Below are 22,853 nucleotides of genomic sequence, written 5' to 3'. Positions count from 1 at the left end.
GACTTGTTGGGCTGTTCAGAACTTGTGCCAACTTCATTTCACGTAATAAGCCAGATTGTCCTTCTGGCATAAATATCGCTGAGATCCAGGCACAGCAATAAAGAAATGAACCTGACAGAGGTGAACAATTTTGTTTTGGTTTTCCAGTTTACCTGTTTAGTGTGTTGCATCACAACAGGGAGGTTTCGGGTGGATGGATAAGCTCCCAGACAATAGGCTGCTTAGAATCTAATTGCCTCATTTTGGCATTAATCATCCAAGTAGAACAGTGTGTCTAACAGTGGCAGTTGTGTGTATTACAAAATAAAATAGACAAAGCCCTAATATCCTGCAGCAAACAGGATTTACATTCTGCTCCAAGTTTTCTAAATCCTGTGAAATGCTGATGTGGTAACCTCGATATTATTCTGCGGTTGCTTTATTTGAATGAAAAATCAGGATCTCATAAATACAGAGAGAACGTAAGTACTAAACTTAGCTTGCAAGACCTTTCATTATTCCTTGTATCATTTGATCTATTCTCTTTTGTCCTCCTATTCTCATTTTTCCCTATCACAAAGACTCTTGATCACAGATCTGAAACTTGCTGTGGATAAGGTGGATTTCTAATGGGGCAATGAAGTATTTGAGAGCACAGAAAGGGAGAGAAAGAAAGGTTCACAGTGATGTTGGAAACTCTAAAGTAGGTAATTGTATGGCCATTTTAGGACAGGCTTTAAAAAGGCACATGCGTGGCTTGGCTCAAATCCCAGTACTTTCCATTGGGACTTCTACTTTCCAGGTATTTACAGGCAGAACTTGCAAAAGCAGTTAAGCTGTAAACTTTTGGAGTTCAGAGTTATCAATGTATTGAGATGACTGGTTTAAAATTGCTTTCACGGCTGCTTTTTGCCTCACGTGGTGAACAGGTCAGAGTTAACTTGGAGCAGGGCAAAAAGCAGGATCATAGCCTCAGACTTCAGGAGAGCAGACTGCCATGCACCGGGACCTGTCTTAAAGATTTTCATGGGAGATAGGCCTGGAGAGCAAGGGATCCAGAAGAACTGGGGGTTTTTTTAAGGATCAGCTCCTCCAAACTTAAGAAGCCTCCATCCCAGCATGGAGGAAGAGAAGCAATGGTGGCAGAAGGTCTTCATGGATGGATATGCCTGACTAAGCTCAAACAAAATAAGGAAGTGTGCAGGAGGTGGCAGCAGGGTCAGCTCAGCTAGGATGCTGTCTGAATGTGCAGGGGTAGGGTTGGGAAAGCCAAAGCACATCTGAATCTGGAGGGAGATGTGAAGGGCAACAAAAAGGACTTCTACGGGTATATCAGTATCAAAAACGAAGACAAGGGAAAATGTGAGCCTGGTAAAACTGGTATTCAGGAATGCCAAGCCCCTAAGGCCAGAGGGAAAGACCACAAGGAAGATCTACCCTTGGTGGAAGAGGATCAGGTTAGGAAACATTTAAGCTGACTGGACAGACACAAGTCCCTGGGACCTGATGTGTTGCACCCACAAGTGCTGACAAAGCTGGCCTGTGTCACTGCAAGGCCCCTCTAGATCATCGCTGAAAGTTTGTCGTGACTGGCAGAGGTCCATGAGGACTGGAAGAAAACAAATGTGTAGTGGTACAAAAGGCAGCTGGAAACCAATCTCTTGTGTACACCAGGGAGTGACAGTTGGGCAAATATTGTTTAACATCTTCATTAGTGACCTGGGCAATAGGGCAAAGTGCACCTTCAGCAAATTTGTTGATATAAAACCAGGAGAAATGGTTGATACACTGGATGTTTGTGCTGCCATCCAGAGGGGCTGCAACAGGCTGGCGAAATGGGCTGGCAGGAACCTTCTGCAATTCGACAAAGGGACATGCAAAGTTCTTCCTCCCTGAGAATAATAAATCCATGCCCCAGTAGACTGGGGACTGGGCAGCTGGAGCAGGAAAGGACCATGGGGTGCTGGTGGACACCAAGTTGATTGTGAGTCAGAGATGTGCCCTTGCAGCAAAGACCAACAGCCTCCCGGGCTTCATTAGGCTTGGCTGAGGAAGATGATCCTTCCCCTCTGCTCAGTCTGGTGAGACACATTTGGAGCCCTCTGTCCAGTTCTGGGCTCCACAGATGAGAGACACAGACATGCTGAAGTGAGGCCTGCCAAGGACCATCAACATGATTACAGAAACGGAGCCTCTCACACTAGCAGAGGCTGAGAGAGCTGGGGCTGTTCAGTGTGGAGAAGAGAAGGCTCAGGGAGATCTTATCTGTGTGTACAAATACCTGACAGGAGGTTTTGAAGTCTCTGCCTTTGGAGGTATTCAACACCTGACTAGAAGTGGCCCTATAGGTGACTGCTGTGGACAGGGGTTTGTTCTAGATGACTTCCAGAGATGCCTTCCAACCTCAGCAATTCTGCATTTCTGTATTAGCAAGGGGAAAAAGTGGATTAAAAGACTAATCAAGAATGGACTGCCCTGGGCTATTTGTGGAGACCAAAAAGCCAGATGCACACACAGTCCTCATCTCCATCCCAGGAGATACAGCATTGGGAACTTTTCACATAAAACATTACATAGCATATAAACCATACTGAAGTTTTTCAGGGCACTGGAGCTGAGGCCCGATGCTCTTCCAACAGCACATAACCTGGAGCTCTGTGAGTTACTAGGGTCAGTGGCACGCAAAGGACGGATGATTTAATGACTAGTCCTTGGGCTAAATGCAGTAACGAGGCCAGCTGCTTTCACTCCCCTTCAGTTTGGCAGAACACATTAGAAATGGGTATTTTCATGTATGTGGTTAAGTTGTATAAGGTGGTACACTCATCCCGTCCTGGAATGGAGTCGACCAGAGTCACTGGAGCTCAGCAGGAATCGTACCAAGAGCCTGTGGAAAAGGTCAGTAAAACTTAATGAAGGGACTGAGAACAGAGTTTGGATGAAATCTCAGGTCAGTGTGTAAATAACCAACGTCAGTCCGTGTTTTCATTGGATATTTATTCTGGAGCTAGCGCAGGAATTACTGTGTGAATTTCCTGTGCTGAGCTGCACAAGAGGCAGACTGGATAGTCGCTGCGGCTTCGGTTGTCCTTCAGTTCATTAAGAACTCGCTGGACTAAGGCAGGCAGTAGGAACCTCTCTTCCTTGTCCTACGGAAATTTCCAACCCCTTTGAAAGTAAGCTGCAACTTTGCGCTCGGTCCTTGCAAGCCACCTTAAGCAGCCGGCAGGGCAATTTTATTACTCTGGTAGAAAGCTGTCGCTTGGTTAAACATTCCGCTGAAATGGGATAGCTCTGTAATGCGGGCGGCCCCTGCTCCAAGGTGCCTAACCCAGCCATCCCCTCTGGGTGAAGGATCACCTCCTGGAAGCCCTCAGGGCCGCCTGATGGCCTCAGGGACCTGTTGTGGAAAGCAGGGGCCCCGCAGCCTGTGCTCTGAAAGCTTCAGCCACGTCCCAGCTTGGGAATGGCTCCAAGTTTGTTCTTGCTGGGACTCCGAGCATCTCTCTGAACGCCTCCTGGTTCCTGCATTCCTCGTGATTTTCATCAGGCGTGTTGCGCAGGCTGGTTTGACACCGGTGTGGGATTTGGCCTAGGAAGAGGAGGAGCAGTATTTCAGGAGTTGGTGGTTTGGATTCTCTACATCACTGGGTAGGAGTGCTGTAAAGAGACTGTATGCAGCCATGGCTCTTCCCCATAGCAACCCTTGTTGGGTAAATGAAGGCGGCCAAGAAATAAGTGTCTGTGCCCTGCAGCCCTTCCTGTTTCGTGCTGAGTCTTTGCCCGGAGGGAGGGCTGGCAGCTTGCTTTGTCCACGGGATTTATGAGCCTGTGTCCCAGAGGAACCTGAGTATGCCCCTTGGCACTCAGAGGTTTAACAGTTTTTTTTTTAAGGTATAGCGCATAGATATTTAGGATTTTCCGTAACACATCAAATCATTAGTCCATCTTGCATGTTTGTCTGCTCTGGCTAGCAGGCAGAATTTGATGACTCAGAGGGAAGAGGACAGTCTTACAAATTTAGCTCCTTTGCTAAACAGGGCTGGTGGTGGGTTCAGGACACACATCCTTCACAAAGAGAGATGAAAGCTGGCATTTAGGGTTTAAGGCCAAATGAAGCTTTTGGTGTTCTCCACCTTTTGATGAGGATTTTCAGACATTCCTGAAGATTATCCTGAAATTCCGGTTGCTTTTTGCTGCCACTTTAAACGGCACTTGACCATGTGCAAAGCTAGAACAGAAGCTGTAGTTCTGAGGTTTGCACTGGAATCGAGGAAGTAAGCTTGCCCACAGGGATTGCATCCAAGTTCCTGACATTTTTGGAGTAGTCCTAGAGCCTCATTTAAAACCCATTAACATTAGAAGAAGGGCTTCAGTTGACTCAAAATTCCAGCTTCAGATAGTCTCTATTCTGGTGTACCTGCCAATGAGTGCCAAAGCATACCTCAGCCTCTGCACCATCAATTCCTCTTTGTTATTTAGATGATTTGCTTACTGTTAATATGAGGATGGAGCTAGTCCCTATTGCAGAAAAACAAGTCTCACTCTGTACTGTTTCCAGATGTTCTAACTCTATTCTTGCTTTTTCCCATCTCATAACTTTTCAGTAGAGTTGTTCCCATTTTGTCTGATGGGATGCTTCCTGACCTGCTGATGGCTCAGTACTGGGAGCTGAGCTCTCCTGCTGTGGGTGGCTGCAAGGAGCCTGGAGCGTCCTTGAGCACCAGTGGCCCAATCTCTGTGCTGCGATGTTCATAACAGTCTTTTCTGAGTCATGGGAGAAGAGTTCTGTGCTCCACATCAGATGTGTTCCTAGCTCTCCTTATTCTTACAGGCTTGTCCTGCTCTCCTGGGCTGGAGGTGCAGATCTCTCCCTTTCCCCAACACAAAGTGGTGTCTGGTTTGGACATAGGGTTATATTTCTCTGCATTTGATATTATATATTTATATATAATAATATAATATAATATAATATAATATTTAATAATAAATCATATTTCTGGAGTGGCCTTCAAGAGTGCCTCTTGAGCTTGCTTCCTTTTCTTAAAGTCAGGTCAACCCTACCTGCACCATTCCTGGTGGATGTTTGTCCAGCTTGTTCTTTGTCTGTATTCCTCTCTTCCTTCACTCTTGTCTCTTGTCCCAAAGGTGACTGGAGTCAGTGACCTCTGAACTAGGCTGTGCAGTACAATAATACTGGCCACAGAGGCCACAGAAGCAATATGTTTGAGCTGGAGTGGATTACTGCCTTCGAGATGAATTCAGGGGAAGAAAATGGCAATGGTGATTTTGAGTAAAATGGCAAATATAAATGGCAGTAGAGAAATATATATGAATATATATTTTCATGGCAGTAGTGGAAGACATTTTCTACAGTGCAAAGATCCACAGACCTTGACTGAAAATCAAGCAGCAAGCAGATATTTTGGGAATGCTGCATCTACATGGAAGCGGTGGCAAGCTGTTGAGTCATTGTGAAAATCCTCATCCAACATAGAAGAAATAATGGGTTAGCTATATTCTGTGAAGAAATAAGAAAGGTTGATTCAAAGGCACAGTTGGCATTCAGTTTCACATCCTAGACAGCTCCTATATTAAAAAACCCTTGGAAAGCTCTTTGAGCAGTGTTAGCATGCTGCGGTGTTTGGATCAGTTGAGAAAAATGTATTCAAAGCTTTCTGAAAGCTATGTGAATGACTTGCTGAACTTCCTTGGGCACAATTATGTTGCAAAAAGAAAATGAGATGGCAAAGATCACTGAGTATAGAATTGCCAGTCTCTTTATTTATTTTTGTAGGTACCTCCCGGTGCTCAGGGGAGAGAAGCCTCACACATATGTTGCTTCCATTGTGTTTATTCAGATACCAGGAGCATCAAAAGAGCAGATCAGCTGGTGGCTGAAAGCATTCAGAAGCGTGCTCCTTTTTGCAAGGAGTTCTTACTGCTGCTAATGACAACACTGTACGTGGCAATAAAAGTGGGTAGGAAGCCTCCCAGTTCTGTCTCTGGGTGCAGTGCCTATGATTTACCCCACTGAGCTGGTGATATATGGAGGCAAACGCTAGCTTTAATTAACTTGTTACCACAGCAGAACCAGCCTTTGTTGCCTCTGGTGTCTCTAAGGGCATGGCCTCACCGATGCCTGCAGACGAAGGGGAGTGGGCCAAGAACACCACTTGCACTGATCGTAACCAGGTGAAACATCTGCTTTTCATGCCAGTCACCCTGAGGGCCAGAGAGGGATTTTTATAAATTATTTTTTTTTGTTTGTAAAAGAAGGCAGACTGTATGTAGAGCTGCAGAGTGTGAGTCAGCAGCTGAGGATGTGGTCACTGGCAGTGAATTGGTAGAAACCCATGTAGATGTTCCAAGATTAAAGGTATCTTTGTTCCAAAAATAAAGTCAGATGTTACCATTAAAAAAAAAAAAGGCAAGAAATGGAGTCCACAAAGTAGAAAATGATTTTGATCTTAAGAGCAGGAATAAAAATAAAAATTTAGACTTATATGCAGACACCTGATTTTGTGCCCTTCTGTCAACCTGCCAGTTTTTACAAGCACTGCAAATATTGTAGTTCAAGCAAGCCAAACATCCTGATCTCCGTCAGTAGATGTTTTTGATGCAAATCCCATGTTTTAAAGACAATGACTGGTGGAAGCCTGGCTCCCTAATTGCAATACCGTAATGTGAATTACTCAAATGCCTTTAATCTCCATGTGACTGGAAGCTGCTCTTTTTAACGTGAACTGCGGCTGTTTTGAAAAATCTGTTGCAGAGCACCATGCACAAACAATGTAAAAAGTGAGAGACTGCTTGCTTTTGACAGCCAGGTCTTACAAGGAGGCATACACGGAGCCAGCCTGTGCAGCATGACCTCTCGGGGCCAAGCATGCTGTAGCAGCAAGATGACTGCCACGTGCTCCGAACTTGCCAGCAGTTTACGACTTTAATTGCACGGCTATTACAGGTATAATGTTGATAACAAATACTTTATTATCTGAATGTGTCTGTGTGTGTTTTGAGTGGTTAAGATGACCCGTGGATTACTGCCAAAGAGAAGCAGAGTAGAAAGGATTTCTTGCCCCGTTGTTGTGGAGGTTAGCAGTGCCAAAATCACAGTCTCCATCATATGTTCCTAAAAAAGGCAGTAGGTGCTCTTCTTCTCAGCTGGGTCCACATTCTTTCGCTGAAATTCAAAGTACCCCCCTCCATCTCTTCCCTCATAAGCAGCGTGGTAGGAGTCAGTTTGTTCCAGCATACACCAGGTTGCAACGTGTGGCATTTCTGGAGTCGATCTATGAGCTCGGTCCTGTAATTTTGAAGGGTAGTGCAGCTAGTGGTGATGACGTGGACTGTCTGAGTCACATCCAGCATTGCATCTCCATGTGTGTATTTCTGCTGAACTCACGCGGGGTAAGCAATATTTGCTAGATAATCCTGTGGCACAGGAATATCCCATGATTTAACTCGAGCAATGGAAAATTTTAGGGGCAGAGGCAAGATGTGAATTTTATCCCCCACAAAACAAGCTAGTGCCCCAGCCACTGCCTATCAGTTCCCTCCTTCCCGTATGAAATACTCCTCCTATAACTAGAAGGCATCAGCAGCAAGGTGTTACCTGACACGTAAGTCTGCAGGTAAGACTGCGTGAGTGCCCTGGGCTGTTACAGCTGCTCATTTTCCCTCTTGTTCTCGTGCAGAGCACTCTGCCTTTTCCTTAGTCATACCCACGTACTTCTGATGCTCCACAGCGCGATGTCGGAATTTGCAGGCTGATGGGCAGCAAAGCCATGCACCTTCGCAACGCAGTGAGTAAGAGATGTAACTGGAGGAAGGATGAAGTAATTCCTGTCTGCACAAGCTGTCTCCGACTCGTGATTTATGCCTGAAGAAGGTCAGCAATTGTATTTTGTGGGGTGCTGTGATAACCAGAAATGGGAAGGTTTGCCGGGTTCCCTCTGCAACAACTGGTTTCCTAACTCCTTTTAACTCCAGGACAGCTGTTCTGATCTTGATCTGAAGGCAAGGAGTTCACTGCCTATGGCTTTTACTTACTTAAATAAGTAACCAGAGAGAATCTCTCTTGATCAAGCTGTACGCTTGAATGATTTTTTTTTCTTTTAATAGTTTCTTTGCCTCCCTGCCCTTGATTCATGATCTGCCCTAACCTTCCCTTAACCCCGTGGCTGTGTTTTTTTCACTTCATCCTTCCCCCGCATTTCAGTTTCAAGAGGTCAGTTCACACCTCATCTTCATGCTTCGTACCCTTGGTGTCTGGGGACCTCAGACGTGTGTGCGGTAGACCAGGAGGTTGGCGTTGCTTCCCCAGAGCAGCGCTGCCTCGGCCAGGTGACCAGGAGCTGGCTGCTATCAGGCTGCAGCCGTGACACCATGCTGCCTGGGATGCGATGCACAGCACGGCGTGGCAGCGTGTCCCCAGGATCTGCCAGTCTATAAGCCGCAGCCTCAGGCAGCAGGGTGAAAGCACTCCCAGTGCACTGCGTTTGTGAGCAGGCTATGAGCTAAATGGGAGTGACTGAGGTGGAGGTGAGGTTTGTGTTCAAGGCAGGAGGCTTGATGTATTTGCGTGTGAGAGACTGCAGATAGCTTCAAGTTCGGCTCCTTTGTCACATTCAGGCAACTTCCCCAATATGGTTTGGACTACTACGTGTTCAAGGCACCTAATGGTAATATTTGGGGGTATTGGGCACTGCCCCTGCCTCCCTGTTCAGCCAGAAATAACACCAGGAAAGACCTCTAACTACACTGACATCCCTTGGGATGAGAGCAAGTTGCAAACATCCAGCCAGAAGGGGAGAGGAGAAATAGGATCACCAAACAGAGGGTTAAAGTGTCATGCCACGCTGGGGGGTTGCTGGACAGTGTGGGTGATGAAGAACAAGTCCCTGCCTTACACCTGCCCGTTTCTTCTGGCCCTGTCCCTGTAGCAGCAGAGGAGCAGGATGGTGTCAGATCAGAAGGAAAAAGCCTCCCAAGCAAACCACCCTGTGGACCTGCTGCTACCTGAGGCTGCCGAGCGAAAGCATTCAGCCTGGCTACAACAGGGTTGGTGAGCACCTGGGCATTGGTAGTATTTGCAGCTATGTCAGCAGCAGTAGCAACAGCAGGGTAATCAAATATCAACCTTGGGAGAGAAAGCTGCTCACCTGACAGGGTCAGGGCTTCCCTCCCCTCCATCACTGCCATGAACCTATCCACCCTTCTACCCTTCCACGGAGCCCCTGAGAACATCTCATTGCTCCTCAGGGAGCTGGCAAGAAGACCATCTTTGTTCCCTCAGGCAGCAGTTGGCTTCAGCAGGTCTTCTGGTTGCAGGATGCTGAAGGAGCGTTGTCTCTTCTCCTACTTTCTATCATTCCCTCCCTCCTCCTAGCAAGGAAAGCCAGGTTCACCTCCAAGGATGCTCCATGGAAATCCCCAGGTGGAAAAGACAACCTTTCAGCGAAGAGCTGCAGCACCAGGAACTTTCTCTAAGGGGAGCGTTTATGCTATTATTTTCTGAAATTCATTTCCTACCACGTCGGGGCATTAGCCTGCCAAAGTACAAATTACCCAGCAAGGAGAACGCTACCTCCAGATTAATTTCTAGCTGTTTTGTCTCTTCTGTATTGGCTGATGTAAGCATTAGGTAAATATTTGTACAACACGGAGAATTGCCCCCCTTTCTTCTCTTTTCCAAGGGCCAGAGAAATGTCAGCTGTTGGCACTCGTATCCAGCCAAGCTTCTGTGTATGCTCCGAGGTGGGCTCCATGCCAGTCGTGCGTAGGAGCTCGAGCGCAGACGAGCCCAGGAGTCACCGTGGAGGACCAGCCCAAAAGGCAGGCGGTGGTGGCCAGCATCCTGTTTCCAGCAGAGGCTGATTCCTGGCATCTCATGTTGAGCTTATTCCATAGATCGGCAAAGTTCTGCGTTTAAAAACAAAATTAAATAATCTCTCCCCTCTGCAAAAGAGAAAGAACTGCTTCTCTTGGTGTCTTTTTTCCTCAATGAGTCTCCAACAGTGAACTCACTGTTTTATTCACTTTTTTTTTTTTCTTTCGAGTTTTATTTATTTCCTGTCTGATCCAGCCAGGCCCATTCTTCTGGCTCTCTCCTCTGAGGAACGTGTGCCCCTGTCTCCCAAGAGCAAAATGAGCCTTTGAAGGAGTGAGCACTGAACTTTATGTCAGCTCCAAAGACTGTTCCAGCCCCATTGCGAGTGGGACTGTACATCCAACTGCAGGACATTTGGAAACAGTGGTTTCTGCCTCATTGCTCTGAACAAGGTGGAAGCTTTCACATGCTATTTTATGTGGAGACATAGAAATCTCCTTTCCCATGACAGGCAATCTCTGAAGCATGAGATATGCTTAGCTGCATTAATCAGTAGATTACTCACCCAGACTCCCAGACTATTTGACCAAAAAACAATATGCAGAAGATCAAAATTGATATTCACATTTTTAGTCTTTGACTAACCCTGTAAGTTCAGAGTCTGCTGGTGGGAAGACCTCGATCAGAAATTTGTGGCTGAACAGCATCTATCAGGGCCTGAATCAAAACCAAACACTTAAACCAACACTCATGTCAGAAGAGCAGGGCACTTGAGTTGCCCCTGAGCCTTGTCTCTTCAGTGGCATCTCTGACTACTTACTTTCACATTTTCCACAATTCTTGCACTTTCTTTTCATTAATTGTCTGTAGGTGCAATAACAGGCCAATTGCTTAACACAGATGGGGCAGGGAAGCTGTCAAGGGGTCATTTGTGACCTCTAGTTCCTGGGGTTGTTTTGGGTTCGCCTTGGTCTCAACTGAGCTGATCGAAATCATGTCACTTGTAAATGCACCCTGCTCTGCTCTGCGGTATGTGGATTTTGAGCTGCTCTGCTACCAGCCTGGGAGAAGTGTTGGTGGAAGCTTGGGCACTTGTGCTCTTTGCAATTAAGCTCTGATGTGCTGTGGGCACAGTGCTGAGCTGCTGGCAGGTTGGTTAGTTGCTGACTCAATGCCAAAATGTTTAGCAGCTCCAAAAACCACACGGCGTGAGCCACCGTAACGCTGCTGGGAGGCACGAGCTGTGCTCACCAGCACCTCCTGCTAGTGGTACCGATGGTGGTTATGCAGAGGTACAAGGTTATACACACTGCATCTGCTCGTCTTTGTCCTTTGGGAGAGCAAGGAGGCCAACGGAGCTGCAGAAGGATCCAAAACCAGATCCTGTCTCAAGCAGACTGGGAGGGGAGTGAAGCTGAGTTGAACCTGAAAGCTGATTTCACTTATGTAGTGATGCATCAGTGCTAGTACTTCAGGTGTTACAGCTGAACGTCCTATCAGGTTTGGTCTTTGTGGTCGTTCAGTATTTCCTTCAAGAAAAGAAGATTGAAAAATGTTATTGTGCAAAAAGGTGCATAATCAGAATAATATTCTTTTGGTGGTTGAACTAATTAGGAATCTGGTTATTGTCTTTTTATTTATTTATTTTTTTTTCTTTGGGATTATTAGTTTAAAAAATTGGTCATCTTTAGTTTGACCAATGGGATTGTTTGAAGGATCTACAAAGAGGTTCCCAGTCCTGTGATGATTAATGAAATCTCTGAAATACATTTTAGAACGATGACAAATCTTTAGTACAACAAATTAATAAGAACAAGGGAAGAGCTTTTGAGGAAGACAAAGGTGATTTCTCTTTCTCTCTTTGTGTCGGTCTGCCAGATCCATGTCACATAAACTCATGGTCTCTTCTGGGTGATGCAAGAGTGTTGGAGGTCTCTCAGCCGAAAGAGGGACCAACCACTTTATTCTGGTTACTGCTGCAGCTTCTTTTTTTAGCCTGTACTCTGACAGCTCTTTGTTTCCTCTGTGCAGGATATGAAGACTGGAGGGAACTGGCTAAGGCTCTGGCAGACACAAATGTCCCGGGTGGGGACCCAAGCCTCCCGTTTAACTATCGTCAGAAGATAGGACAGCAGGTGAGGAGACTCGGGATATCTTCTGAACATTTGGGAGGACAAGCCTTCCTTTCTCATGGTGGCCCCACGAGACAGCTCTCTCTACGTGAAGAAAAGAGAGCATGCCAGAGAGCAAAATCTGAGCTGGCTTACAGCAGTGCGAGTGTACAAAGACTCCACTGTAGTCAATTGAGTTATTTTAGACGTGCTCAGCTGCAGTGGTGATGTGAAGCTGGCTGGGTATGTGGCACAGGAAGAGATGGAAGCAGAAATGAAAGGTCAGGAGAGAGGTTGTAGTGCTTCAGCGAAGTACATCTTGTTGCTGTTGTCTGAAGGAAGTGTTGGAAGAACTATTGCTTGGAAGAACTATTGCTTGGACCCTTTGAAATGAGGGTGGGCAAAAAAAATAATTAAGGGATAATGACCTAAGTTTTAGCTCTGTACTAGCAGCCATTATAAAGTGCTGATATCCCTTCCCTTTAATGGGGAACTCTGGAAAGTTGGTGTCAAGAAAGCCAAGGAGCATTCCCCTGTGTCTCCAGTGGCCAGCCTCTTCCTTGGAATAGTTATGGGAAATTGCTTCTTTTCGTGCATGTTCTTGCAAACAGACTCTTGTGTAGGTGTCAGTACCTGGTCACTTGTCAGGTTACTTTGATTGTCCTCTCCTTGTATTTCAGAACCAGGAGCATCAAAGAGGTGGGAGGAATAAGTCGAATTATGCAGCTGTGGACAACCCCGTCCCATGGATGCCAGAGGTTTGTGCCTTTCTCCAGCCTTTTGCACAAGGGAGCTGTAGTTAGAGACCTGTGAGATTGGAAGGGAGGGACCTCTGCCTGAAAATGCATTTGCTTCACTAACAGTCTGTTCCCTATCGCTCCCTCCTGGGTTAATGACACTTACAGACCTAAGTAATCATCTGGAAAGACAGGAGTGTCCAGATTCATGATAATTAGGCGTCTTTCCCAGCCATCAAGGCATCAAGCACCTGCCCATAATTCCCTGAGAGCAGGCAGTCTGCTGTCCCCAAAAGGTGAGGTTTATTCAGATCTGGGAGTGCACAGGACCAAGTATTCAACAAGCAAACACCTGACTGTGGCACGCAGAGGCTATGCTACGCTCATATTCTGGCATTTGCGTGTTACCCAACTCCTGCTCGATGTACACAGAGGTCTCTCCACTTCACTGACACTTCTGATGAACAGAGACCTTCGCTGGTGACCCTTGAAGATTGGGGCAAATGTTCCCTTTGTTTCTTTCACGCCTCATTTATTCTTTCCTCTGCTGTCCCCTTATCTCGCCATTCCTCTTCAGATAAGGGAGCAATGCAGCCTGACGATAATGAGAGGGACACCAGCCAGGGGGCATTTGGCTAATGGAGTCAGCTGCCTAAATTCCTCGAGGTGATTAGAGACCAGCACCAATTAGAAGGGGCTGCCTCCCAGACAAGTGGGCTCATGGAGAGCTCACTCAGGGCCAAAGCTGCTGCAGCACACAGGGCTGACACGGTGCATTTACTGCTCCCTCATCCCACAGCACCGGGCACTACAGGCTCAGCGTGGCATCCCCATTGCTTCGCACAGGCTTAGCCTGTTGGCTCTGATTTCCACCTCCTGGTGATTTCTCAAAAGCCTGTTAGCCTTGAAATCTGCCAGCTGTGGTGTGCAGTGAGCTGTTTCTGGGCTAGAAATGCACCTGGTGGGGTGAGCAGTGTGGCTTGGGAGAAGGTGGGTGCTGTGTACAGCAGCTTGCCTTGCTCCCTGCTTGGCACCAGGCCTGGGTGCCAGCTTGGTGCCCTGCCTGCCCCAGGGGAAGGGGCAGGACTTGGGGTGGGATGTGCCTGTGAAGGTGCTGCGTGCCTGGTCCCACACTGCTCCCTGTTGGGGAGGAGAGCCCTGCCAGGTAGAGGGCTGCTGCTGCAGGCTGGGGAGCAAAGCGCACATTTCTCCTGACCCAGGGATTAAGTTTTCCTGTAACTCTGCCCAAATTAATTACCTGGGGCCTATGATCCCATTGTGCCCTCCCGGCAGCATCTCTAAGCACTTAATTGCATCCTGGATCCTGGGGCGAGGGCAGGCAGTTTGCCTCCCACAGGTCATGGAGCTGGGCTTTGTGTGAACAGAGGTATGTTCTTGACAAACGTGAATAATTAACAGGGTCGCAGGGAGCGCTGACAGCCAGCATGACCAGAGGAGGACAGGTTTCAGTTTTCCTCTTTCGGTATCAGGAGATGAAAGAGGTGGTTTGAATCTTCAGATGTGGATAATGTGGTGGGAAAGTGCACATGTAGGGAACCCCTAAAAGTGTTACACGCTGCCTCATCTTGATGGATTCCCACAAGTGGCTGCAGAGCTCGCAGCAGAGCCCAGCTGCTTGCTGCTGAACGTCCCCCAGCTGGGGGAGCTGGCCCGGGCAGGAGGAGGGGCAGCAGCCACCCTACAGAGACAGAAGAGGCTTATGAACTCAGCTTCGGGAGTTTGGGTTCGCAGCACAACGTCGCCTTTCTTCCCCAGCTCAGGCCCTCTCTGTGCCGCATTTATCATCCCCGGCGCTGCGCATTCCTGGGGTTGCACGCAGCTGATTTGCCTCTGAGATGCCAAGGCTGGCCAGGATTAAATTAGGAAAGACCTCGCTTCCCCATCCTGTCCCAGCATGGCACCAGCCTCTGCTCCTTCCTCGGGGCTCCTGGCACTCCTCGCTGCGTGCCCATGACGCCGTGCTCAGGGGAATTGGCCTGCCCAGACCTCCTGGGGAAGAACAGCTCCCGGGGACGTGCTCGTGGAGCACATGTGCTGTGCCAACAGTGCCCTTGGTGCATGACCCGTGGCCGTTTTGGATCCCAGCTGGGTTCTTGCAACGCTGCTGTGTTAGTGGGGTGGAGATAAGCAGTGGGGAGGTGGGGCTGGAAAGGAGGGACCCAAGCAGCAGAAGGAGCCTGAGCAGATGGGAAGGCACAGACCGCGTAATGCCAGCTCCCGTTTATGGCCCAGCCCCTGGGCTTCTATTCTTGGTGCTGGCCAAGCAAGTCTGTCCAAAATTTCCAAAGCAGATGCTGTTACGGGGAGCAGGACAACTTAACTTGTTATTTACCAGGCTGTAACTTTCAAACCCTTTGATTTCCCAGCTTGCAACTAATTTTCAAACTCAGAAAAAGTCCATCAATGTTTCTCAGGAGCTCTGTGCATGGATTGTGAATGACGGTGTCGTTTATTGCTGCAAACTGCAGCAAACACCCCAAGCAGATTATTTTCTGCCTGTTCCAGAGGGGACCCAAATAGCAAACAGAGGAATTTCTCAGCTGCCTGCACTGGGCAGCCATGAGGCGAGCTGGAGGCACAGAGGTGATAGGGTTTCAAAACAGCTGCTGCACTCATGACTCCTGGGGGCCTAAAATTAAAGCGTAGCTCAGTTTTCACTTCCAGAGCAGCATTTTGGGCAGCCAGCATGTATCTGTCAATAACATTCTTCTTTTCCCCTTCAGAGGAAACAGTAAAGTAGGCTGCTGCAGAATAGGAGAAGAACCGCTTTAGAAAAGACTGAAACTACATCCCTGCCCCTGGCAGGGGTTGGAACTGGGTGATCTTTCAGGTCCTTTCTAACCCGAGCCATTCTAAGATTATATATGTGCAAGAAATGCTTATTATTTACCAGTTAATTATTTCTAAATGTTGTGAGTACAGGAAAATGAAGCAGTCACGTTAGTTCCTGCGAGAAACTCCTCTTAGGTGCCTTTGTAAAGACATTGGAGGTGGGGATGTCGGGCTAGAAATCTCTCACAGCACTGACAGAGCACTTGGTGCGGGGCTGTCTGCCTTACCTTTATTAGGCTGCCCACTGCCAAAGCTCTGCAGTAAAGTTTTGCATTAGGAGGGGCTGCTCCAATTTTCCCCTGCAAAGGAGCAGATCTGGGCACTCTTTTGGGAATTCCCTCGTACGGATCTGCTTTGGTGTTTGGGCTACCCCTTTCCAAAGCCAGGGTAGCTCTGTTACAGCGCTGAGTCTCAGGAGCATCTCCTGGGTGTCTTTGCCAGGAAGGCAGTGCAGCACCAGCCTGTCCACGGTGTGGGAGTGTTGTGCTGCATTTGATAGAGATCTGAGGCTGCTATCTGCAGTGTGCAAACAGTGCTCTCCGAAGAAAAAACAGCATCTCTTGTGGATAGCAACAAAGCCACTGCTGCAAGACTCGATTCCTGGCAGAGACTAGCTGGGGGAGCCCAGCTTATTCACCTCAGCTCATATTCCACAAGAAACAGCAACTGTTATTTGATTTGGGGGAGAAAACAGTGTAAGACCCTTGGGTATGAACCTGGATTTCACCAGGGTGCATGGGACTGACCAGCAATTAGGTTCCAAGTCGGTGTCACGCTGGCAGTGATTGATTCATATCGCAGCTCCCTGCAGAGCCCCAAGTTTCTCTTGGCTACAGCCATTGCCCCGAGCCCTCTGCACAGTTCCTCTCTCATTCTGTGCAGCATCACTTGGGGAAATTACATCTGCTTTGTCCCTCTGCTTTTTCTCTTGCCCGATGGGCAGAGTGTGGGCTGAGGGATGTCAGCAGAGGCGGGGGGGAACAAAAGGGACATCCAGACATCACCTAAGCCCCGGCAGTGAGAGCAGGCTGACAAAAGACCACTCGAGAGCAGCAGTGGTTATGAATGTGTTTTGCCTGGCACGCGGAGATGATTTTCACGTGCATGACTAAAGCCCACAGCTCACAAAGAGCATTACTGCATAAGCTGGGGCCTGGCCAAGTCTGCTCCACGTCCTTCCTTCAGGCCCCAGTTTATTACAGAACCAAACCCCAACCTGCTGTCCTGGGAAAAATAACTCTGCTAAATGGTTTCTCTGCCAGAAGTGCATGGAGGGGCTAGATCCTCCTCCACCACGCTGTTGCAGCCCTGCTCGAGAGACTTCCCTGACCAAAACTAGAAATTTGCTGCCATCTGTAGACATTTGGGTGCTATTCAGATGTTTCCAAGCCCTGCTCGCAGAGCCTTGGCTGGGCTCTGTAGCTCCTTATATAGGCAAGACAGCTGTGGAAAACCTCCCCAGTCCCAAGGCAACCTATTCCTTTCTTCAGCATTTCCCCATCTAAGGTTGCCTGTACAGTCTCCAGCTTATTTATTCTCCGCTTTTGGATGCCAACCCCGCAAGGAAGGTTTCAGCATCCCGCTCCACTGGTTGCACGCGGAGAGCCTGGGCTGCCCTGGGAGGCAGCCAGCCCTTCCTTTACGGTTGGCTGTGACAAAATAAAGCCTGTTCCTCAAGGAGCACACATCTGCAATCCCACAGCAGCCAAGCCACCAGGCTTTTCCCAGCAGATCTGTGGTGCAGGTCCCCGTCAGGCACAGAAAGCCTCTCCCCGTGGGGCTGGTGGGGTAGCAGGGACAGCCACCCCTGCACACCCTCCTCTGCTGCCTGGACCCCAGCTCCTGTCAGTGTTTTTGTGTCCCCGTGGGCACGCAGAGGCCACACTGTCCATGTGCTGCTGCTCCTTACCCTGCTCATACATCCGTCTCCCAGAGCAGTTGCCTCTCCCCGCTGTCCTCCCTGAGCTTCACCTCGCAGACAGGCTTTGAGGAGGTCTGCCACCTCCCCTCCTGAGGGTGTCCCCTCTTCCACGGGTCAGGAAAACAGCCCTGAAATGGTGGGGGAGCCCAGAATACTTTCATGGAGGACGTAAGACCCTACAGTCTCCCTGCTTGGATCATTATGGCTGCTGCCACGCCACAGCATATCCCAGACCTCACAGCACTGGTCTCTGCTTTAACACCTCCGTGATGGCTCCAGATTGAGCCCCAGCCATTTAACTGGGCTCTCCCTGGCATTATCACAGCTCCCTGGAGCTGTTCAGACTGTCAGCTGGCCCAGCCCCAGACCTGCAGCAGCTTTCTTCTCTCTCACAAGCCCTCCAGTGCTGGGGCAGGGGCTGAGGTTGGCAGGGCAGGGGAGGGAGGTGGGAAGGATGCCGGGGGATGGGGACACAGCAATTCATGGTGCCCTGCTTCTGCCCCCCAGTTCCAGGGCCAGGCCAATCTGCACGTGTTCGAGGACTGGTGTGGCAGCTCCACCGAGCAGCTCAGGAAGAACCTCCACTTCCCCCTCTACCCCCACGTGAGTAAGACCCCAGCAGCCTCTGTCCCACTGTTCCCAGCTCTGCTTCCTATCTGGATCACCCTCGCTCCCTTCACATCTTGTCCCCGTCCCTCTCCATCACCTCCTCTTTCTTCCTGCCCCTGGGGGAGCGAGAAGCTTTCACAGGGGTTCAGTGGCCCTTGGGAAGGAGGCTCGTTTGGTCCCTGCTGGCCTGCCAGAGCTGGGACACAGCGTGAAGGAGCCCTGCATTCGGTGCTCTCCCTCCAAGTGGCTGATGAATGCCAGCTCCCATTCCCAGCATCTCTCTGGCATCCCCTATGCGGCTCTTCCCTCTCCTGAGCAGCTCCAGTTCCTCTCTCATCTCACCTGCTCTTTCCCGTTGCATCCATCACACACCGTCCCCCATCCTCCCCCAAAAGAAGCCTCATACTTCCCTCTACCCACTTATTGCACCTTTTTTTTTGTCCCCCACCACTTCTCTCGCCTCTTGTTCCTATCACATCTATTTATTTTTTTTTTACACCTTCCATTTCAGACACGAACTACACTGAAGAAACTGGCAGTGTCCCCAAAATGGACCAACTATGGTCTCCGGATATTTGGCTACCTGCATCCTTTCACTGACGGTGAGGGCCCTGAGGCTGCTGTGCCACTTCTCATGTCCCTGCTTGGCTCTGCACAGGGCTGCCGTCACCCACTGGGCGTGAGACCCCTCATGTAGGCAGCCCAGCTGGCTGTGGCCCTGGTGTGGATGAAGCACGTCTGCCTCCATTGTAGGGTGGAAAGGAGTAGCACATAAGAAAAGAGATTGGAAGTGATAGCTACAAAACGATGCCATTGTGAGTGCACAGCCCCATGACGTGTACGTAGGCGCGAGTGGCCTGTAAGCTTTTCTTCCCTCCCTCCCATGCACAGGACTGTACGTGACATTGATCATGTTCCTACTGCTCCCCGGGTGCGTGAACACTGTCTGACAGCATCTGTGTCACCCAGCTACGTGCTTCTGCCCAGGGCAGCGTGCTAACACTCGCCCCTTTCTCCTGGTCCTCGGGCCCTTGACTGCCATCCCTGTAGCCTGGCCAGAACAGCCAGACACAAACGTCTCTGTCTCCCTTCATGGCACCACATGCACGTTCCTCCATTCAGATGTGGCTTTTCACACAAAACATTTGCTCTGGGAACAAAGACAAGGCTGCCCTTGCATAGACTTCTTAGCTTTCCAGGTTAGATGTCAGGTGAAGCCAGCGCAGGAGGGACAGGGAACCAGCTGCACCTGTAAGTGATGTTTGGTTTTTAATCACAGAAGAACTAGAGAATTCAGAAAGGTCAAAAGGGGCAAGGTTAATGTCCAAAGGCTAAGCCTAATATTACCAGAAAAAAAAAAAAAAGGGTAAGGACAGCATTTTAGAGGAACATACTCCATTCTGTGTACAAGCCCTTACCCCAGAGCCCTACTTACTCCCTCCATCTCTTGACAGGGGAGTTTCAGTTTGCCATTGCTGCAGATGACAACGCTGAGTTCTGGCTGAGTCTGGATGAAAAGACCTCTGGCCTCCAGCTGCTGGCCAGCGTAGGCAAGGTACAGTGCACGCTGCGTGGCTGCTTCCACAAAGGCTTGAATGTTTCTGTGGGGGTGGATGCTTTCCCGTCTAACTTGCCACCTTGGACTAGTCAATTTTCTTTTCCTGCCCTGCTACAGGCACCACTGCCACAGTTGCCAGACAAATACAACGCGACATAACCTAAGGCAGTTGGCACTGCAGCTGTCAGCCCCAGGTTCATGATTACAGACCTTAAATCTGTTCACAGGTTGTGAATCTCACAGACGACTTACCAGGAGAAGCAGCTCAATTTTCCCTATTTATTGCTCCATCACAGTAACCAGGGAAGAAATTCATCTTAATTACAGCATTTTCTGTCTCTTCACAGACAGGGAAGGAGTGGACAGCACCAGGGGAGTTTGGAAAATTTCGAAGCCAGCAGTCAAAGGTGGTGAGGTGAGTGAGCAGAGTCCCTCACTCCCAGCCACCTTTGCACATGGCCAGGAAATGACAAGGAAAGGGGAAAACAACACAGGCTTGTTCTGAAGAATTTAGCAGTGTGGAGAAAGGAAATGCTCTGGGATGTCACCAAAGCTGAAGTGAGGCTTCCATACCTGTGCCAGTTGCTTTGCTGATTCACTGCAGAAAGGCAACACGGATTTTTTCTTCCCTGGAGATAGCAGCCGTCAGCAAATTCAGACTTCTTTTTATGAACTGTACCCTAAGCTTCCTGCCTTGGAACTGGCCAGGTTTCCCAGAGGCCAAAACCCAGCAGATGAGACTGAAAGGGAGTTTTTCAGAGTTACTGAGAAGGTTCTGAAGTGCTCCAGGTGCACGAGGGAAGTTACCTATCTAGCTGTCGGCAGCTGGATTTTCTTGGCAGCCCTATCCCTGCTTGCCCTGAGAATTAGTTTGATTCGTGGGCGCGGTTGCTCTCCGCTCATTGTCTGCTGACAAGCTAAGAAATGTTCCTTAATGCTGTTGGTGACAGACATGTTGTTCTTCACAGGTTGTCAGCTGCAGGCAGGTACTACTTTGAGGTGCTGCACAAGCAGGATGACAAAGGAACAGACCATGTGGAAGTAGCAGTGAGTCTATGAAAATGGCCATGCTGTGTGCAAATGGCACTGGTGTGTTCGTCCCCTCAGAGCTTGGGAATGAAGTTTGTAATGATTTCCTTCCTTCTCAGGCCCCAGCTCCTCTTTGTGGGAGATGTATCTAATCCCGTCCAGAGTCCTTACCTGCTTCTATGTGGGATAATCCTGGCTGTGTCAGGACCATTTTCTCTGTTTGTTCGGGACAGTTCTGCTCTCTCTCTGGTCTCTATTGCAGCTCTTCATCCTTTCCTGCTTTGAACAAGTCCTGGGGGATCTCAGCTCATTGCGAGTCTTTTGCTGTTAGGTAGACTGTCATAGTAAGAAGGAGAAAGCTGTGAGCCCACCTGGTGAAAAAAACATCAACAACAACAAAAAACGTGTGCTTATTCCTTTTGTCTAGGCTTGGCTAAATGTATAAACTCTTTGTTTCATTGTGCTTCTCTGTTCCAGTGGAGACTGAATGACCCAGATGTGAAGTTCAAAGTCATCGACTCCCAATACCTCTCCCTTTTTGCTAGTAAGTATCTTCACCACAGGTCTCCTTGAGCACCTCCCCATTCTTCCAAAACTTATCATCAGTGTTTCACCATGAATCACAGTCTAGCCAGCCAAATTCCATGTATATAGATCACTGCAAGAAAGAAGTGGAGGCAGGTTAGGAGAGAGACCTCTGGACATGAGTATGTGACTCGTTATTAAATACAGGAGAATTGGAAGAAGGATTGGAACATTATTTTAGGGAAATCTACAGTCAGGAAGGAAGGAAAGAGAAGAGAGTCTGCAAGGGTGAAGGAAACTGTTTGAGATGTGAGAGAGAGATCACAGAGTGGAGGTTGCCTGCCTGTTGTGCAGAGAGCTAGGAGAATGTGGAGCCCACAGCATGGGAGCAGTGGGGTTGCTCTGGCAGCTGGACATGACTAGGGTGAAGGGGCTGCTGATTTCACCGACTTCCAGCAAATTTCACTCAGGACATGGGACACAATGGGATACATCTAGTGGTATCAGACGTTGCTGCTTTTTTCTGTGCCCCCTTCAAGTCTTTTCAAGTTGCTGCAGGATTGCAGCAAGAACATCAGCCCAGTCCCTCCTGTTTTAAAAACCCTTTTTAGCACATCAAGTGATGCCTTTATCAGTTAAGGAGCTCCTCAGTCCTGCCTTCCCTTATCTAGCTTTGTCAGCATCACTTTCCCCTGCCAACATTCCCCCTTTCCCTATCTCCCACTGTTGCCTTCCAACATTTCTGTGGTGGTGTTTTTTTTCCTATGCTAACACTTTTGCCTATGGGAGACTCCCTGATGTAATCCAGACATCTGTTTGCAGTGTCTTAGATTACAGCCTGCTGCTGCATTTTTGTAACCCACCATTTGGCCAGGACTAGGTCTTCAGTCATGTCTTCTGTCCCCTTTCTTTTTTCTTCTGTTCTTTTCTGCTTATTAATTCCCTGTCGAAGAGGTGGCTCACAGCCCATAAGATCCTCTCATGGCTGGCATAGTGCTCCAGTCTCAGTCTTATCTTTATTTGGTGCCTTCTGCCCATACAGTGTCTCCCTCTTCCACCCCAGCCTTTGGCTATACCACACATTATATGGGTTTCCTGTTTTATTCTCTACCCAAAAGCTGCTGACAGTAACCCCAATGCCCTTGGCAGCATGTTGCCTTTCCTTCTAAGATATGTATTCAGTTCTGCTCATTTCAGAGCCAGATCAGCAGAGATATGTAATCCTTTGGCAGCAGCGCTCAAGAAAAAAACATAACCAATGCCCAGTGCTGAGCTTAAGCTTCCCATTGCTCCTGGCTTACTGTGGGCATCCGTTCCCCTGCTGGAGCATCAACCTCTTCAGCCACTGAAGGCCTTACTCCAGGGTCTTGCTCCTTTTCCAGCACAGGAGAAACCTTCCTTTCTCAGATTTCTCCTCCCATTCAGCTTTTTTTTTTGCAGCACCACTGGGAAAGGGCTGGGGTAGGGCTCTGTTGGAGACAGGGGACGAGTTAGCCCTTCCTCCCCCTTCCGTTCTCTCTCTGGCTTCTAGACGAGACGCTGTTAAAGATGGACGAGGTCGGGCACATCCCGCAGACGCTGGCCAGCCACGCGAGCCGGCCTGCCGACAGCGCGGGCGGCAAGGCACACCCCGCTGACATGTTGAAGCCTGACCCCCGGGACACTCTTTACAAAGGTGAGGCTTGCAGAGGGCTTG

At 48.9% G+C, this 22,853-nt stretch overlaps 1 protein-coding gene across 2 annotated transcripts in view; it reads left to right on the top strand.

Annotated features, from left to right (window-relative positions):
* Window positions 1–22,853, top strand: part of B4GALNT3 (beta-1,4-N-acetyl-galactosaminyltransferase 3) — a 53,881-nt gene that overhangs the window by 18,428 nt on the left and 12,600 nt on the right. For both annotated transcript variants that reach the window (XR_014619128.1, XM_084301598.1), the window contains exons 2-10: window positions 11,846–11,949; window positions 12,606–12,683; window positions 17,944–18,039; window positions 18,557–18,647; window positions 19,500–19,600; window positions 19,951–20,018; window positions 20,572–20,650; window positions 21,110–21,176; window positions 22,689–22,832. Coding sequence is in view for 1 of the 2 variants with exons in the window: in XM_084301598.1 (XP_084157724.1) it covers window positions 11,846–11,949; window positions 12,606–12,683; window positions 17,944–18,039; window positions 18,557–18,647; window positions 19,500–19,600; window positions 19,951–20,018; window positions 20,572–20,650; window positions 21,110–21,176; window positions 22,689–22,832 (828 nt within the window). In the remaining variant the exon portion in view is untranslated. The remainder of the gene's footprint in view (window positions 1–11,845; window positions 11,950–12,605; window positions 12,684–17,943; window positions 18,040–18,556; window positions 18,648–19,499; window positions 19,601–19,950; window positions 20,019–20,571; window positions 20,651–21,109; window positions 21,177–22,688; window positions 22,833–22,853) is intronic.

Source organism: Netta rufina (genome assembly GCF_964035555.1).
Source record: "Netta rufina genome assembly, chromosome: 1".
NCBI classification, from domain to species: domain Eukaryota; kingdom Metazoa; phylum Chordata; class Aves; order Anseriformes; family Anatidae; genus Netta; species Netta rufina.
Note: the sequence above shows the minus strand (reverse complement) of the source record. Positions and strands in the feature narration are given on the sequence as shown.